The sequence below is a fragment of the Buceros rhinoceros genome, unplaced genomic scaffold (genome assembly GCF_000710305.1).
Source record: "Buceros rhinoceros silvestris isolate BGI_N320 unplaced genomic scaffold, ASM71030v1 scaffold16612, whole genome shotgun sequence".
Classification (NCBI taxonomy): domain Eukaryota; kingdom Metazoa; phylum Chordata; class Aves; order Bucerotiformes; family Bucerotidae; genus Buceros; species Buceros rhinoceros.
Genome location: NW_010399625.1, coordinates 7,350 through 26,356, shown reverse-complemented (window position 1 = coordinate 26,356; position 19,007 = coordinate 7,350). Strand labels below are relative to the sequence as shown.

Sequence of the window (19,007 nt, the reverse complement as noted above, 5' to 3'; positions counted from 1 at the left end):
TTATTTTAACTTGGAAATTTCTGCCACCTTGTGGCTAACTAAAATCAGCAGTTAGGATGCAGAGTATGCTTATGGTATGCATTAATTCAAAATTGCAAATGAATAATATTTGTACATGTAATTAAGTAATTATGACTTCTGCATAACTTGAATACCACACATGTATTTAATCTTTCGAAGTGTTAGGTTACTTGTTAGTGTATTCTAAACAAATGTGATGGGAAATTTGTGCCAGTGGTGTCTCTTGTGTACACTGGAGCTGAAGGAAACAATGTTTTTCTTGAATTCACTATTGAACTTTACTCAAAACTGAATCATTTAGTAAGCTCTTCAGGTTCTCCTGTTGCTTTTAATTTTGCAGTAATTAAAAATAACTGTTATTTTCTAGCTCTGAGGAAACTTATGATGCAATGTTAAAACTTAATGCTACGTGTGCCAGATCTGTCTTTGAAAATTTAAGAAGGAAGTACCTAAAATACCATGGAAAGAAGCATAAAATATATTTTTGAAATGTCTATCATCTCTGATGTGGGTTCCTGAACTTGTACGCTCCCTTCTGAAGCTGAAAACAACAACGTACAGTTTTCCCCCCTCAGACTATACTTGTTAAATTTTAAAGTCAATCCTGACGAAATGCTGAGATAAGCCAAGACTGAGATAAAATTTTGTTTTGCATGAGAAATCACATGACAACCAGAAAACATCTTGAGACTGAAGCAGATGAATTAGCATGCAGCATGGATGTCAGAGGCATCACCTGAAGTGATAGAGGTTGAATGATGACATAGTTTGGTTACCTTGAACAGGCAGGGCAAGTGGAGGAGCCTTGATTTGCTTTTGTGAATGGTGTGACATGGACGCGGGGCTTTATAAAGGGGTGAGTCCACTTTCTCTACAGAAAATAGTAACTCAGTCTGGGTTCAGGATGCAACCTTGCAACAACCCTTTAGAAACACCTAAGAGAAGAAGTTGCTCAACAGAAGATTTTCTTGGGAAAAAAACCTGTAAGGAATTGCAGTAAAGAATCACTGCAGGACCAATTTGTGGGTCCTTTTTCTGTAGTGACTGTGGTGGTGTTTCAGTTGAATGGTTTTCCCAGACATGACCCAGCTTCGCTGCTTGGAACTGGCTGTGGTGAACAGCAGTGGTTGTGGAGGGAGAGTGATAAACGAGTGCTGATAGCTGATGAAAGGTAGTGTTGGTCAGCCCATGCAGTATAAGAAGTAACAAGAATAGAAATTATTGAAAGCTGTGTAGAGTAGTTGAGAATCAGCAGCTGATAACAAGCTCTGTATTTTGAAATTTAGGTGTTTGGGGTAGACGATGTTCTGTCATTTGGAGCCAACGCTGATGTAAAGATTTGAATGCTGCTGCATACATCATGTCCCCAGTTCTACTTGTGTCTTTTCTGCACTTTTTGCAACACACAGAGTAACCTCACAGTTAGTAGTGCTGGCTGACAAAACAGTCAAAGCTGGCTACTTCCCTGCTGGGTGGACTGTACGGTGTTGCTGGGCCTGTTGGAGGGTGTAGTAGCAATGCTGTGAGGCGAAGGTCTTGCAAGACACTGTGGTGATGTTTCTGATAAGCAGTATTAAACAGGTGTGGTATGCATTACTTCAAGGATGTTGCTTTTGGTCTGCCTAGGTGGGAAACCTAGCCTGCCTGTGTCTTGCAAGCCTAACTGTCGTGTCAGAGTTTCTTCTTCCTCTAGGCTAGTACTGTAGTTGTGGCATATTCAGTACAGGGCTGCATTCAAAATTAGCTTGGAAACTGAAATCAGTGAAGAATGCTGCAGTTCTGAGAAACAAGTTTTGGACCGAGCACACAGCACTCAATGTGAGATGTAAGCAGTTATTGACTTCTATTTGGAATGGAGGCCTGCGGCTTTGACCTCGTAGTGATGCCTCTCTTGAGGCTGTCTTAGCAGAAACAGCAGGGTCCTGCTCCTTGTCTCTACATGGCTGGAGCAGGGTTGCTGCGTGGCAGATCAGGTACTTGTCAGAAGCTTGGTACGTTTATGGAGGGGTGTACAGCAAGCACAGAGCCACATGCAAGCCTGGAAAAACCACCCTTTGCTCCCCAGGACTGGATAGGGAGGAGAAGGCTGGGACTGCCAGGGCATTTTTGTGATGCGCTTGGGAGGGGAGGGAGTTGTTCCAGCTTGGAAACTGACCACGCCACCATTCTTCCAAGAAACAGGAGAGGGTCTTACAAAGCACTTGCTCGCTGCTGTGGCACGTGCAATTACTGAACGTTGTGGTGGGTTTTGGAATACTTGGAAGAAAGGATTTCAGAGGGGGAAGCTGCAGAGCCTGGAGCCCACTCTTCAGTTTGAAGAAGGCAAACAGCTGCACAGAGGTACTGAGGCAGCTTGGGACCTGCTTATCAGGGGACACCTCCTCTTCTCGCTATATCACAGAGCCATATCTCTGACTGAAGCCAACAGAATGTGCCATGTCCTTGTGACATGCTGCTGACTTCCAAAGTTATGCTGCCACCTCTTCCCTTCCCCAGAGTGTTCCACTGATGCGTGGTATAGGATTTAGCTCTGCCCAGAGTTTTGGAAGGGAAAGGTGGTGCAGAGTTGGCCTCACGTATATGGAGTGGGTGTATGTTGTTTTAGTGTGGGCCTAAGTGTTTATTTTTTATCTTATTTTTTAGCTGGGGAATGAGGTGTGCGTGTTGCTTGTGTCTTGTAACTCATGGTATATTTTAAATGCTGGCTGCAATGTGGGGAGCTCAGGATCTGCATCTTTGCAGATATAAGTAGGTGTGTTACTCTGAGTGTTAGGATACCAGTGGTCACCTTTTAATTAGAATACTTGCAAAAAGAAACAATTTCTTTTACCCTTGCAATGGAGCATGAAGCTGTGTGTGCGTACAACATGTATGCTTGATAAATGAATAAGAGTTCACGTAACTAAGACTTTCACGTGCTATCATGGGTCAGGGCTAATGTTGCCATAGGAACGATAATACTGAAAATTCAGTGGTGTATGATTACAAGCTTAGATTTTTTTTTGTCCTCTTCGTTTTCAGAAATACTAATGAAAACTGTATTTTTATTTAATGCAAAAAAATCATTGTTAAGGAAAAATTACCACGTATATCAGTCTTCTCAGTATGCAAATGTATCTGTTCACTGAGGAAAAAAGAAAGGTGGTGTTCGTACAAGATGCATGTGGGAGTGAAATATGTTCTCCATCTAGTGCTCAGTGTCATCGCACTTTCAATGGATGACTGATTTCCAGCTCAAGACTCCATGCTTTTAATGTATTCATTTATCTAACATATTTAACCTCCACTAACATCAGAAGGGAGAAGGCTGGGCAAGCATCCTCTCACACAGAGCTCGTGAGAGGGCAGTGAAGAGATCCCATTTTGATAGGAAAAACTCAGGTGACTAATTTACAAAGTATTGTTTGAAAGTTTCATTTTTATGTAGAGATCCTCTTACTTCCGAGCAGGTGTTACACCAGCATAAGCCAGACTGCTATACACCTTAGCAGAACACAAACAGTAGTTCCTGCAGTCTCTTAATGAATTTTTTTATAAAAAAATTCCAAACTCTACTATGAGATTCCTGTGTACCAGTTCTTGCTGGTACATGAAACAGAAACATTTTCCATTTCCACTAAATATTCATTTTTAAAGTTTATTTGAGGAAGGAGGGCTTCTCTTAAAGAGGAATTTTACTGAATTTTTCTCTTTGTTCTCATTAAGTGATCCTAATTCTTTTCATCCTTGCATAAAAGGTGATTTGTGGGTTGTTTCAGGAGGTACGGGTAGTGCTCTCTGACAGAGGTAACCTTGCATGGCCTTTATTAACTTGCGGTTGTGGAAAGAGAACCCCCAGCCTTGTTTGGAAAGGCGGAGGTGGTGTTGATCTGGTTTGAATGTGAGTTTCCAAGGTGGTCAGTCAGTGCAAGTATGTGGTCTACAAAAGGAGCTGGATTTAATGTGTATTTGGCGGACTGCAAAATGATGATAGCCTTGACTGAAATGGGTTCTGCTAGTGCTGTGAAAGACAAGTCACTTGCTTTCCTCTGAGACTCAGCCTTTCCCAGGGAGCAGGGACGGCTCTCCTGATAGCAAGTGCTGTCCTAGGTTTCTTTTTCCTTTTTTTTTTTAACTTTTATTTCCCCTCCACCTCTTCTCTCCTGAAGCAGTGCCTAGATGCCTCTAAGATTTTGGGCTCGTTATGGTGCCAAAGGACTGTTGAGCCATTACCTTGCCTGATTCAGCCCTCTGTGTCTCAAAATTGATAAAAATGGGTTCAGAACAGTTAAATAAAGGTGTGCTGTGAAAACTGTCAAGTGCTGGAATGTGAAGGCCTGTCTCAATATCCAAAGTAACCTTTCAAAAGATGTGGCCTTGTGTCTTTGGTAAGAAACGCACCGGAACTGCGTATTTGCTGCATTGCTGAAAATCACTTATCTTGGCATTCTCCTGTGTGTGCCCAAATTAGTGCAGAATGTGGGACCACCTACCCAGGAAATGTCAGTGCCACAAAAGGCTTGGGAGAGCAGTGTTTAATTTCTTGCTCTTCTTCTGGCTTCTTGTCACTTGAACAAGTCACATTATAAAACAAGGCAGCCTGTAAAATATGGAGAACTCACTTGACTCAGAGGGTGAATTAGTTATTTTAAAGTTTTCTCTATAAATATCTAGACTAATTTTTAAAAGTGATACTACTGTAGTAGCTCTAGATTCTCTAGTGTAGATATACTTCTAGATTCACTAGTAGTATACTGTACTACTGATACTGTAGTATCAAACTTGAGAAGGGAACTTTAAAGCAGGTTTGCTCTCAAATATTTGCCCATCCAATATTTTTCACTGTGTTATTTTTCTATGATATCATATAGCTTTGGAGTCCAGGATTGTTCACTGCTGGCATAACTAATTTTCCACAATGGCTAATGAACTTTTCTCAGTTTGCTTTGAATTTAAGGTACTTACAGTCATATAGAACCATTTAGCAATTTACAAATTGTTTTCAATCAGAAAAATCCCAACCTTCTTTACAGGAAAAGTATACAGCAACAAGTAGCATATATATATATGCCATATTGTTTGTTGTGAAAACATGATAGGTAGGTAGCTTGGTTGCAAATAAAACCCCAGTCTTTTCCTCCCCTGTCACTTCTAAGGAAGAGTGGGAAGTCTCATGCACTGATTTAACATAAGGTTTTGTATTAGTGCTGGGATTCTGATCTAAGACGCTTTAAAGCCAGAAAAGACTGAAGCGTTTTAGGAAACTGGCAGTGTCTGAACTTGTCAAATGAGTGTGTGGAAGTGAATGAGTTGGGCTGGATGTCAATCCAGAGCCTACCAGCACGTTCGCAAAATCGTTGGCGCTCATCTCTCCAACACCTTGAGGTTTGATTCCAAAAGAAACGGCTTGTGCAACTTCACTCTCTGGTGCCGTTTCCCTTTCTGGTAGCAATTCAGCTTTTTGGTTGATTTCAGTAAAACTCAACCCAGAAACAGAGGTCTCAGATATCGGCAACCAACAAGAACTTAGTATGTTCAGGCTGCATAAACAAGAAAGGCTCCAGACCTGTTTCCCAGACAGGATCTCCATAGAGAGACACTTCAGCAAAATGCCTTTCAGGAATTGGAAATCTGTACGAAATCTCTAACTCGAGAGAGAAATCCATAGGAAGACAAGTTTCACTAATCTGGCTGCTCACTCTCCTTACTGCTTTGTAAACAAGGCTTTCTGCATAATCAAATGCTCTTCAAAGTTGATGAAGTAAAAGTTCAGAAATGTCAGCTTTGAAATAACCTCAGCAAATTTTTATCCAGCTCTTTTTTGCCATATGCCGTAAGAGATTCTTCTGTTACAGAAGCAATTACACTCCTACCCTGTTCCCAAAAGACCTATGTCTTATTTGGTGAACAAAAGTATTTAATAAGCAGTGATTATTCAATATTTTGTTTTCCTTGTTGTTCTTTAGTGTTGCTTTGGGCCTCACTTATTACCAGCCCTTATTAAACACTGTTCCAAAGACACATATTACTGGCTTTCTGATAAACTCTTTGCTTGTCAGGATGAGCCAGCAGTGTGCCTGGGTGGCCAGGAAGGCCAACGGCATCTTCGTTCATATCAGCAGTAGTGTGAACAGCAGGAGCAGGCAAGTGATTGTCCCCCTGTACCCAGCATGGTGAGGCTACACCTGAAATACCATGTTCAGTTTTGGGCCCCTCACTACAAGAAGGGCACTGAGGTGCTGGAATGTGTCCCGAGAAGGGCAATGAATCCGGCGAAGGGTCTAGAGCACAAGTCTTATGAGGAGCAGCTGAGGGAACTGGGGTTGTTTAGCCTAGAGAAAAAGAGGCTCGTAAGTCTCTACAACTACCTGAAAGGAGGTTGTAGTGACGTGGGGGTCAGTCTGTTCTCCCATGTAACAAGAGGACATTTCCTCCCGTCCTGTCACAAGTTGTGCCAGGGGAGTTTAGGTTGGGTATTAAGAAAAATTTATCTGTGAAGTGGGTGGCCAAGCATTGGAACAAGCTGCCCAGGGAAGTGGTGGAGTCCCCATCCCTGGAGGTGTTTGAAAGACTTACAGATCTGGTCTTGAGTGGACATGGTTAATATGCCTTCTGAATAATAGGACTTCTGTAGTGAAACTTTAAATGTCTTCCTTGGGCAAATGTGTTAATTTTATAGCACTAGCTTACTGCTGTGTTCCATGTAGCTTCGTTATTCCTACTGTTTCCTGGACCTTGACTCTAATCTTTTCGTGAGTGGAAGATCTTCTACCCTCCAGAAACCAGTAATTAAGTTTAGAGCTGTGCTTTCTCTGTGAAGAGGAGGAGACTAGCAGGTCAGTTTGACTTGCAAACTTGTTCCCCACCTTGGTTAGAAAAAGAGGCTGGTCAGAGGGAGAGCTGAGCAGCAGGGTGTTATTCAGTGTGACAGACTGTGGTGGGAATGGGTCGTGTGCATTCAGGCAATATCCCTCTGTGATATTTAACAGAGGGCTCTGCTTTGCCTAAAAGCACAAGAGAACTTGAAGCCCCCCTGAATGCCTTCTAACACCCCTTCATCTATGGGGAGTTTAACAGGTGCTTTGGCTTTAATCTCCTGGTTAACTCTTAAACCTGCTTACAACATGACTAGTTGGTAAGTTACAACGTGCTGTCCTGGTCTGATAAGTGGTGCTTCAAATGCCATTGACTGACTTTCAAAGCTTTCTTTCCTGATGAGAATGAACCAGGAGCTGTCTTTCATATAGTGTTTTTTATTTTCCCTTTTTTTTCTATCATGGCTATGTCAGTTATTGCAAAACCTCCAGCCAAATAGCTGTGCTGGCAAAAACCCTAATGAAGGTGCTGTGATAGCAGCTAAAAAGTTTTCCCTCTGGTGCAGCTTTAATTCTATTTAGGAAACTGATTTAAATTAAATCAGGCAAAAGAATGCTTTTGAGTGTGTAAGCTTTGTCTCCTGTGAGGTTTTGCTGATCGGGTTGCACCAGCAAAACCTTTACAGTGCACAGAAGCCCAGAGCAAGCAAGAACTAACTTGTAGTCCTTAATATGGTGACTTAAAAAAAGTTGTAAATGAAAATCTTGACAGAAGGATTTTGAATGTTCATCTCGGAAACAGTTGTTACCTTTGTCATGCAATTTAGAAAGAGCGGAAGTCTATATCTGAATGACTTTTCATAAGGCCCTGCATGTGATTGTGGGGTTTTTTTTCTGCTCTCTCCTCCCCTTTGCAAATAAACAGAGCAATAGAAAAACTGAACGGATTTCAGCTTGAAAATTATTCCTTGAAAGTTGCATATATCCCCGATGAAATGGCAGCCCAGCAACCTCCGCAGCAACATGCCCAGGGAAGACGTGGGTTTGGACAGAGGGGTCCTCCAAGGCAAGGGTCACCCAGTGCAACCACAAGGCAGAAACCACAGTCGGACGTTCCTCTACGGATGCTGGTTCCCACACAGTTCGTAGGAGCCATTATCGGGAAAGAAGGAGCAACAATCAGAAACATTACAAAGCAGACACAGTCCAAGTAAGTTACTTCAAAAAACTGTAATGTAAGCTTTAATACTGTGTCCTCATCTCCCACGCAAAAGGAAACTTGTAAAACTTCACAACTAACCTGTGTGGTCAGAGAGCACATGCTAATAAGAGTGAATAGCAAATCTTTTGCAAGATTTATTTAAGGACTGGATTCTGTCCGTAACACCTGTTCAAATATTAGCTTACTTGTTCCTCCCTTTATAAAAAAAAAGAACTTAGGCAGTGCTAGTAGCATGGTACTTGATGCCAGCTGTTTTGCCTGCAGATGTATTAATCAGTTTCGGCACAAAAAGCGAAACTGAAAGAGCTGTAATATGTTGGTCTGTGGAAAATATAGTGTGGTGGCATATCCTAGTCTTTAAGTGTTTATTTTAGCTTTAGTTTAATTTATGGCATTCTTAGGATTTAGAAATATTTTGAATTCAAAGGGGGGGGGCGGGGGGGGGAACCTCCCAATTAAAAATGACCTCTCTATCTCCTCTCGCTACTCCTTACTGTGTTTCTGGTGAATGCATTTGTTGCTATCAAGTTGCAGACCACACCATAACGCAGATTAAGAAAATTCACGAGGCAAAAAGCAAGCTGCTAAGTGACCTAAGAAGCTTAGAGCACTAGGGCCTAGAGGTGCTGGAGGAGATTGTTTTCAGTGCATGTTAAATCCCTACCCACAAGGAAGAGCTCAGCGTAGATGCAGAGGGAGGTGAGGATTGTATTCAAAGAATTCTTCCAGGAAACACCTAAGAGCAGAGAGTGAAAGATGCTGCCTTCAGTAGTACAATGGTATGAGCCCCCAGCTCTGTAGCTGGAGCAGACAGGACCTGGAAATGGGCTGTACGTGAGGGGTTTGAGAGTGGGTGGCTTCGGTTTCAAGTAGTTAATGAGGATAAGGGAGTCCTTTCTAATTACACAGACATGCGCACACACACACACGCACCTAACAAACAGGCTCTCCTCCCGCCCCAACCCCAGGATTATCATGACACTCCTTCCAACCTTTCTTAACATGTTGTAACCCAGGAGACTATTTGCTGTGTTTAACAACACAGGTTTAAGAGATTTGCTGTGTCCTGACAAGACTTTGTTTCAGTTTGCCTGTGGGTAACCAATTTTTCAGGTGATACCTAAACCATCTAATCTTGGACTATAAAAATCCTGGAAAATTTGCATAAGGAAAGCTTTTATCTCTTAGACTGGATAGAGCAGAAATAATCTCAGGTTGCTAACTTTATAGATATGTAACTTCAAGAATTATGCTTTCATTGGTTTGGGGACAAAAAAGAAATGTCATCTACTTCCAGTGGCACCAAGGATTGCCATGGGCTGCTTAGAAAATACTGCATTGTGAAACAAAATGAATTTTCAGTATCGGAAAGAACTGGAGAAATAAAGGGGCTTATTGAAAGGCAGCAGGGTTGTTTGTTTGGAAATGGCTGTGATTTGGGGGAGAGGGGAGGAAGCAAAAAGCAGAGGTGGAAATGTGAACTGCAGTTATTGGCAGAGGACAAATAACATCCAAGGCATTGTTTTGATGCAGGTCATGGTTAATTTTTGTTAAATTCCTAGGGCTTCTTAAACCATGGTGTAGACTAAAGCTAGCAGTTTTAGGGTGGTAGAGAGTGGAGCTAGAGGAAAGATAAATGTCAGGACAAATTTTAGGCTGAAAATACCCAGGAAAGTAACCTTGATGATGAGTGCAAGTACTACAATACTACTTGCTAGCAGAGAAGTACTAGGAAAATGCTGCTGAGGTCATTAGAAAAGACAAGATGGGACAAAGACTGACTTTACTGTAACTGCATAGTCATTATTAGCAAAGCAACAGGGCTGGTGATAGGGTATTGGGAAAGCTTGAGAAAATGTCATAGTGGTTTATCACAGATTGTTTAACAACTTCCCTGAATATTTCAGTGGGAGTTTAATGAAGAAAGGACATCCCAGTTTCCATAAAGATAGGGTTTATCCAGTAAAATCAGGATAAGGGATTAAAAAAATTTTTTTAAAAAAAGTATTTAGGAAATGTCTTAGTAGTTGTAGTTGCAATATTAAACCACTTAAATGTAGTCAGTATTAGCTCAAATCAGTTTTATGAGAGCTGGAAATGTGCTAGTGTTATTGTACAGTACATGATTACAGTTAATGTTTTTCTTTCTGTCAAGAATTGATATTCATCGTAAAGAGAATGCAGGTGCTGCTGAGAAACCAATTACCATCCACTCAACTCCGGAAGGCTGCTCAACGGCTTGTAAAATTATTATGGAGATCATGCAAAAGGAAGCTCAAGATACTAAATTGTGAGTAAAAAGCATTTCATTGTGGGAGCATTAAAAAGTCTGAATTCTTGCTGATTCCATTTAAAGATGTAGTCTTTACAAACTGTTAACAAGTGAATCTTTGTTGCCATTATCCGTATCGAAGTAGATAAAGGAACTAAGACTTCTTTCCTTTCAGGACAGTCTACTTGCTTAATTAGCCCCAGCACACATCTACGTTTTTAGCCATTGTCTGGCTGTGATATTGAGGTGAACTGGAGCAAATACTGAAGTTTCTTGAGCAACTAATAGCTTTTAATCAAAGTGAGCATAACAAGTTGTGCGCTCCCACTAAGAGCTTTAAGGTATATTTCTTCCTTCCCAACAGCTCTTGCTACTTCAGTCTGAGTTTTATTTAGCAGGTATGTTACAATGAAGTTATAGATGATAGTGCTGAAATGTGCATTTCGCTTGGACTTGTTCTGCATCTAGTACAAACGTGTAAGCGAATAAGGGTTGTAGATGTTCCTAAGAAAATAAAAATTATCCATAACATGCATAAAAACTTGCACTCTGGTCTCTAAAATTCACATTGCGTGTAACCTCCATTACAGTACAGAAGAAATTCCCTTGAAGATACTGGCACATAACAACTTTGTTGGCCGACTTATTGGCAAAGAAGGAAGAAACCTGAAGAAAATTGAACAGGACACAGATACTAAAATCACGATATCTCCGTAAGTTTTTGGTGGCCTAATCTTTTGGTGAGATGTCAATGCTGCTGTAGTACATTCAGGTACAGTTGTTACAAAAACATTGTGTGTTTTGAAGGCTGAGATTAACAGTCTTTCAGAAGCCTTTCCATAATGTGGATTAAACTATTACTCAAGCTCAGTTGAAGTTAATGTAAACAGTGAGTCTTCATTGTAAACTCTGTCAAGAGCAAGACTAAAAATAGCATAGGCTACATAGAGCCTGCGTTAGACTATCTTTTAAGTGTCAGTTGTTTTTAACATCTTATACCACGTGCGATGACGAGTGTTTGAAACTATAAGCTGTGGTCAGTTCTGAGCTGTATGTGAAAATCTTTAAAACTAGTGATGCTTTAGCTTCTGGTATAGATTAAGTTTTTAAACAAGAGGGAAGGAAATAAAGCAAGTGAATACCAGAAAGAGTATTTTTAGTAGCAGTTCTATCCCATTTGGCTACTAGCAGCCAAACTGGAATAATTGACTAGCCTGCTTCAAAAACAGCTTTTGGTCTGAGTTTGTTAAGGTAACTGAGACCTTTTCAAATTTAGCTGAGAGTAAACAGTTTTCACCTTTGCTTGAAATCTCTCATTCACTGGTGAGATCAGTTGTCTCTGTAGAAGCTTGGCTGGTTTTTTAGTTTTACCCTGGAGTAATATTTTCAGAGACCACCCCCTTTCTGAAAAATGAATACTCTGGTGTGAACTTCCAAGCATTTGAGGACATCCTGGGCTTAGGCTTTAGCCAGAAAGAGTGAGAATAAGTCTAAAACTGTAGGAAAGGGAGAAAGTTTGGAAGACACATGAAGATGTATGAAGAGGTGTGAATACATGTAGGAGACAAAGTCTACTGCAGAAGATAGCACACATGAAGGCAGGGAAGTTAAGAGCGAATGAGGTTCCTCAAAAAGAGGAAATTCAAAATTAGGTGAAAGAACCTGAGACCTTCCTGAAGGTGTGTAAACGGAATTAGTCTGAGGAAGAGAAGCAAATAAACTGGAGAAAAAGCACCCAAATAAGTGTGTTTCAAGAATAGTTTTTGTAAGGTCAGCATGCTCTCAAGTATGTTGGTATAAACATTTGGTGTACAAACAGTACACAGACTGTTAATTCTATTTCTTTAAAGAAAAAAATATGTTCAGGGTAAATGGGGTAATAGTCTACATTCATGACACCAACTTGTCTTCATTAATAAAGACACAAACACCTCGTTGTTTGTAAATGCTTGCAGAGTATTTTTAAATTTAGAAGGTTAATGCTTTATTTGCATTAAAATCTGGGCCTCAAGGTTGTACTTGTCATGATATGCCCGAAACAGCCCCATGAAGTCGCCTGGTTTAATCAGTACTTAAGAGAACATATATGCCCATTGATTCTGCTTTGTCTAATTAGTCTTTCTCCTGATCTCTTCATTTAGGCTTTTTGGTAATCTTGTCCGTAATGTTAAAGAAAGGCAGCTGGTTTGGGAAAGCATTTCCTCTCTTCTTTGGGGTGTTCTCTACCATCTCCCTTCCTGAGGCAGTAACTCAATGCTCGCACTCTGGAAACTTAAGGATTGCTTAGCTGGATGCGTTTTGTGCTTGTCACTGCTCAGTTGAGATGCGCAGGTTGCCACACAGCCTGCTACTGTACAAGAAAGCAAGCCCTGCATGCTTCTTCCTCTCTCCATCCTGCCACGGGCTTCCTCACCCCTTCTGCATCTTCCTCTGACCTTTTTTTTTTCTTTTTTTTTCTTTTAAACTTGCCTTCAACCCTTCAACTTGCCTTTTCTCGGTACATGGGTATGCCATGGCCTCCCAGTCAGTTTCTTCTGTTTTGCCATAGCAGGTCAGCATTTGTTACAGAACAAAACACTAGTTTAATGTTGTAACCTTTTCATTTCCCCGGAGGAGTTACTAGTGTTTTGCAGCAAATGTTGACCTGCACTCAGCGATTTGTTTTCCTTTTATGAGGATTTGGAGGCTCTCCTGCAGTTTCACTGAGGGTTGGGCTTTTTTTACCTTGTTCCTCAAGGAATCCACTGTTGTTCTCAGGGAAAGAAAGTTTCTTTTATGGTCTCTGTTTCTGGGATGTCTAAAATGTCTGAAGCCCTATCTCTGCTGCTAGGGCTGGTGTGGAGTGAGAAGCTGAATGGTTGCACTGCTCTGCAGCTCATGTTCTACAGAGCATGATGGTTTCCATCTTGTGTTGCACCTACACACATCTTAACCACCCAATGCCAAGCCTTGTTGCAGTGTTTTTTGTTGCGTTTGCTGAGAGGACAGTTTCTCCAGATTCTCTGGGAATTGTGTTTGAGTCCTGTTCTGTAATGATACTATGCTCTTTGGAGGGCAAACCCGACATGCTCGGATATCATCACACTCGAATGATAAACCTGGATTACCCTCTGCTGTTTGCTAATTAACTGTGCTTCTGTTTCATTTGCAGATTGCAGGACTTGACACTCTATAATCCGGAAAGGACTATTACAGTTAAAGGCAGTATTGAAACTTGTGCCAAGGCTGAGGAAGAAATCATGAAGAAAATCAGGGAGTCCTATGAAAATGATATTGCTGCTATGAATGTGAGTTTTCTTGTGGCATGGGCCCTTTATGGAACTTGAACCATGGAATGATTTAGGTATGAGGGGCTTCTGGAGGTCACCTGGCCCAGCAGGGGTGTTACTCAGTATAGGGCCCTCTTTGACGTTAAATGAGGTTATGTAGGGACTTGTCTGCTCTTGAACATCTCCATGGGTAGGAAGTCAAAAGACTCCCTGCGCCTTGTCTCACTGATCTCATGGTGAAAATTTCTTTCCTGGTATCACATCTTTCTATTGCCTCTTGTATTAATTCGTGTGACTTGGGCAAAGATTTTTTTTTTTTTTTTATTATTTATGTGTGTGCTACTTTAATGAAGGCTTTTTTCTGGTTTGTTTTGAGTAGGGGAACTGAGAAATTACTGAGGAAATGAATGAGCATTTCACTTTTTTGTTGTTGCAAGAAAATAAAGGGATGTGTGTTTTATGTTCTGTTGTGGTTAATGTGCTCTAGTTTGTATATATTTCTTAAAGCAGTGATTCCTAGTCTTTTCATGTTAAAAGCATAACAACATATGGAAGAAGGATCTCTCCTGCTTTCGGTTATTTAATTTAAGAAGGTTTTATTAAGGTTTTTCTTGATATAGATGATAAAGGCGTTTAGTTATTCAAAGATGATTGGTAATTATATAATGAAACCAACATACCTCGTTAGTTTTATGCCAAAGTATTACTAATGCATATTGAGAAATTAGTAAGATTTTTGATAAGCTATGAAAAGCTTTTTGTGTGTGTATGCAAATCTTACGGACTAGAATCAGTCTGATTTTATAGAAATGGCTGTTCATGGTTTTCCTACCAGTCAGGGAGAATATTCCCCTCACTTTTCCCCTTCCTCCGATACTAAAAGTAAATCACAGGACACAAACTACACACGAGGATACAATGAAGTATTTTATAGTGGTACATTTTTGCTTCATATGGCAAGCAGGAACATGGGGTGAGCTTGAGGCTACTCTGCTGTTTGGCAAGAGTGTGGTAAGCAGAAAACTATCTCTGTTACTGGATGGATTTCAAGTTCTGTTTAGTGATTATTAGTGTATGTGTATATATGGGCTTTCTCTGTTTCTACAGGGCTGTCTTTTTATTATTAAGCCAAAATTATTATATTATTTCTCTGATAGTACAATTTAGAGTAAAAATTATCACCTGAATTCCTTGCTTTAGTTTGTCATATATTTCACTGATTAAGTTGTAGCAAGTGATTCCCAGCTGCCTTTCCTACTACATGTTTTTAATGTCATTGGCCTGTGCGTATGTCTGGAAAATAGGTTTGAAGCAGAGTCCTTGGGGTAATGGAGATGAAATTTTTTTTTAATAACATACTGACATCTTCTCGAAAGGTTAATAGCCTATGCCAACTAGAATTTTGGTTAAAGTTAATAACTAGGATTGTAAATCTTAAATAACTCTTCTGTCATTGCAGCTTCAAGCACATTTAATTCCTGGGTTAAATCTGAATGCCTTGGGTCTGTTCCCACCTTCTTCTTCAGGAATACCACCTCCTGCAGTGAGCGTTGCCTCTGCTGCTGCTGCTGCTTCATATCCACCATTTGGGGTAAGGAAAGTCTCTGATTTTGGATGGTTAGTAGATGGTGATACTAATCTGTACAACGTTCAAAACTAACCAGTTTGCTTTATTTTTGCCAAATTATATCGCAGATCTGGGAATGGTGTTTTAGTATTTGTGTTCTAAATTGTCAGTTTGCTAAATGTTGTCTGTGTTCCTGCTTGCACACTGAAGATACTTCATGTGCCTGTGATTGGGAGCAGGCATTCATTGGTCATTTAGTGAAATGCTCAGTGGAACTGGAAAATGGTGTTATTTAGAAAAGCATTAGATCCTATTTTCTAGAGAACTTGAATTATTATAGAAAGAAATATCATATAAAATGGAATTTAAAAACTGCTGGAATTGCAATTAATAATGCTAGTCTGCAGTTGTATTCCTCTTGATATGGAAGGGGAAAAAAGATCTCTTGTCATAAAGGGGGGGTCTATATGTATCTGAAATGCTTGTGGAAATGCAGTACTGTTAAATATATAGGATATAATTACATGGATTAATCTCCAGAAAGCAGTGATTTACTTGCCACATCGCTCTCTAAGAAATATGTAAAAAATCTTCAATAGAATCTTGTGCAAATCAGTGCTGGTTAGTAATCATAAATGAGATCATTTGCTATGGAGCAGAAGAAAATTTGTTGTATCAGAAAGCTCCAGAATCTTTCTGGAAAGAGACAGTGCTCTGCTATTGAAGAAAAGACCACTTCATTACACAGAGAAGGTGATTTTTCATCTCTTCTCTGTTTGTGCTGGTGGTGGTTGTTAGCAACTTAATGGAAGATGAGTTTTCAAAACGAACCTCTAACAAGTGGATGACAGAGCTACACAACTCTGATGTGGATGACTTTGCCCTCTTAGCTCTCTAGATGTTACTATTGAGCTAAGTCTGAGACTCTTCATGAACTAGTAAAGTGACAACGCAGCACAGCACACTGAACTTCATCAAATAACTCAAGTGGGTGTATATATATTGCACTAAAGGGTAGTTGTTGCCTAAATATTTTTTCCCAGAGGAAGAAGCCAAGAAAATGTGACTGCAAGGAACAGGAAAAATTCCACACTCGTAGCATTCTTTACGGGAATGAACAACTAGGGTGTTATGAATGTATTATAAACTATATTGAGTATAGTAGTGGCTTTATCAGGAAAAAGTGTTTCAATGAAAACTACAAAGGAAATATGTTTACACTCTGTAATTTTACTGCTAACAGCAGTGCCTCTATGACAAACAAATTCTCTCCCCCCCAGTCCCCCTGCACTTCGATTAGAACAGCCAACTAAACGAAAAAAAGATAGGTTTCTGTTTCATTGTATTGTATAAAATGCAATCTGTAGTAATGGATTGCCTCAATTTATTTTTTCTTCTTTAAGAGAAACTAGAGGTGATTTGTTAACAGTATATATCTTTCTTTAATGGTAACGAAAAGCATAGCCTTTTCTTTTTACTCCAGATTTGCAAACTACTTTGCTATTCTTGAGATTCATACTTGTAAGCCTCTCATTTTTGCCTTTTGTTACAGCTCTTTCTTGCTCTTGCTTTAAATATGCACCAAAACATTGCTGAATTTGGGTGATTTCAGTCTTACTACTGTCTTGTCCCTCTGTTGTTAGTGTACCTTTAACCCCCAGGTGCAACTTCTTTGACCTTCTAGGATCTCTGGCAGTTTCTGGATAGTGGCAAGGTCTGGAAAAAGACATCAAGAAACAAGTATCATCATGTTAAAGTGTAGAGAAGCTTTGCAGCTGGACGGACCACACTGTCTGAACTCTCTCTTGCTCATGCTGTTTGCTCAGTCCTCTAAATCAGCTCTCCTTCCAGATAGTCTAGATATAGGACAAGTCAGTATACAAAAAAGGGACAAACTCTCAGATTCAGAGGATAAACTCTGCTGGCTTTAGTGGCAGCCAGGACTGGTACCAAGACAGCCCCTGAACCTGATACTAAAGGCTTCAGAAACAAATGCATGAACAACTGAAACTATCTCACCATTGTTACTTACATGTGACCTTATCCGGAAAAAATTAGGTGGTTCAGTGGGCGTCAGGCAAGTCAGCCTCTCAGATTACTTGGTAGTAGTCGCTGTCCCTCTCCTGGGAGAGGAAAACAAGGAAAAGTGTGAGTTTATTTTTTAATAGGTGCAGTTTCCCAGAAAACAATTTTTCCAATTTTAATTTTCTTTTACTTTATTGGACAGACTTTAAAATCTTGTTTGTGTATGAAGTTAATTTCTGTAATTTCAGTTTTATTCCTCTATTCTAATATTTTTTTTCCTCCCTCTAGTTGAACAATTTTTAACACTATTTAGGCATGTAGAAGTAGAAAGAGCAAAAGAGAAGGGCTAGCTATATTTAGAAGAACAAATGGAAACAATTTGAAAGGCTAAAGGTAACTGCAGAGGGGGATCTAACAGAGCTCTTAAAGGATTTAAAAAATAAAATAAAAACCTGTGTGAGTAAAAGAGGCTTCAGGGAAAGAAGGTCTTAGAAGAAACATTAATGAAGAAGTCACAGGGAGAATTTACGTCCATTTACCTATGAGCTATTCATTACCAAGTTCCTTGTTTTGGCAAAGGCCAAAACCTAAGGCCCTTTAGCTTGTTTTGAGTGGATATCCTTGTACGCTTGGGAGCCCTGGTTAGCTGGCATTGAGGGTAACCCTTTCAGGCAGATGAAATTCCTTTCTGAAAACATTGCGGACATCGAGGTATAAGGAGTGTATCTTGCTGGTGTCTTGATTATTTTTGTCAGAGCAAATTTGGCTTTCTGCTCAGGGGTGGACTGCGTGGCTTTTCCCTGTCTCTTCTTTGTTTGATTGAGCAAAGGTGTGTCCCTCAGCAATTTTAGCTACACCATCATCCGGGGCCTGCTGACATCTAACGTCATTGAAGTCCTTTTGTAAATGTGTGCTTACAAATCTTATATTGTGCCTTGGGACCACGCTATGTGCCTGAGGGTTATGAAGTTTTTGTTTGAATATCTTCATGTGGACCTTTCTTCACCTCGTTATGGGGATGGACTCACAAGTGGCTCTCCCCTGAGTCAGAAGAGGAGGGTGGCTGAGCTTTAGGCATTTGCAGAGAAGTTTCCATACAGAGCTGATCCTTCCTATGTACTATTTTTTTTAGTATACAAGGTGTATACTGAAAAGTACGTATTCTGCAGATGTTGCTGTGACTTTGTGTAGGACTTGTTCCCAAAGGAACTGAGGTGTCATCTTAATTATCGAAATAATGTCAGTCATATTCCTGATGAGGGTTTTTTTATATATGGGTAGAAAGAGGAAAAACTGCATAGCAAACAGATGGATTTTGTTACCTTGCCAGAGTTTAAAGTGACAGGTGTGAACACCTGTGTATACAGCCATAGCCAAGTATTCCAAAAAGTTAATATTCAGGAGTTTGGGACTGAGTAATTAGATGTGTTTAGCTGTATTAACATGACCTGTGTGATGCTTGATCCTCTTCCTTTTAATGCAAAGTTTTGAGGCATATTTGACAGGAGCATAAACACTGTTCTCTGGCTGCTTCAGGAATAGTCCAGAGTCACAAACTTAGGAAATGGAGATGTTATTGGACGCTGTTTTGCATTTAGTTCCTTGGACTGGGTCACATTCAGAAAAACAATTTCCGTGTGACTGACATACCTCATTCTCTATGGTCCATCTCCACAATGATTCACACCAGTGTATAACACCAAAGTCTTATTACATAGAGCCTCACCTAGTTTAGCCTAATGAGATGCAGCTTCTGTCTAAGAATCTGGTTGTTGCTTTTCTCTTTATCCTGGCAGTAGAGTCCATACAGGAAGGCACAGGCTGTCCTTGGTACTTG

The 19,007-nt window shown here is 40.2% G+C and overlaps 1 protein-coding gene across 1 annotated transcript in view; it reads left to right on the top strand.

Annotated features, from left to right (window-relative positions):
* LOC104489405 (insulin-like growth factor 2 mRNA-binding protein 3) overlaps positions 1 to 15,169 on the top strand; it is a gene marked incomplete at both ends in the record, with an annotated part of 85,014 nt that extends 69,845 nt beyond the window's left edge. The window contains 5 exons of the mRNA XM_010131563.1: positions 7,741 to 8,025; positions 10,193 to 10,327; positions 10,900 to 11,022; positions 13,461 to 13,596; positions 15,038 to 15,169. Coding sequence (XP_010129865.1) covers positions 7,741 to 8,025; positions 10,193 to 10,327; positions 10,900 to 11,022; positions 13,461 to 13,596; positions 15,038 to 15,169 — 811 coding nt within the window. The remainder of the gene's footprint in view (positions 1 to 7,740; positions 8,026 to 10,192; positions 10,328 to 10,899; positions 11,023 to 13,460; positions 13,597 to 15,037) is intronic.
* Between the last annotated feature and the right edge of the window lie 3,838 nt (positions 15,170 to 19,007).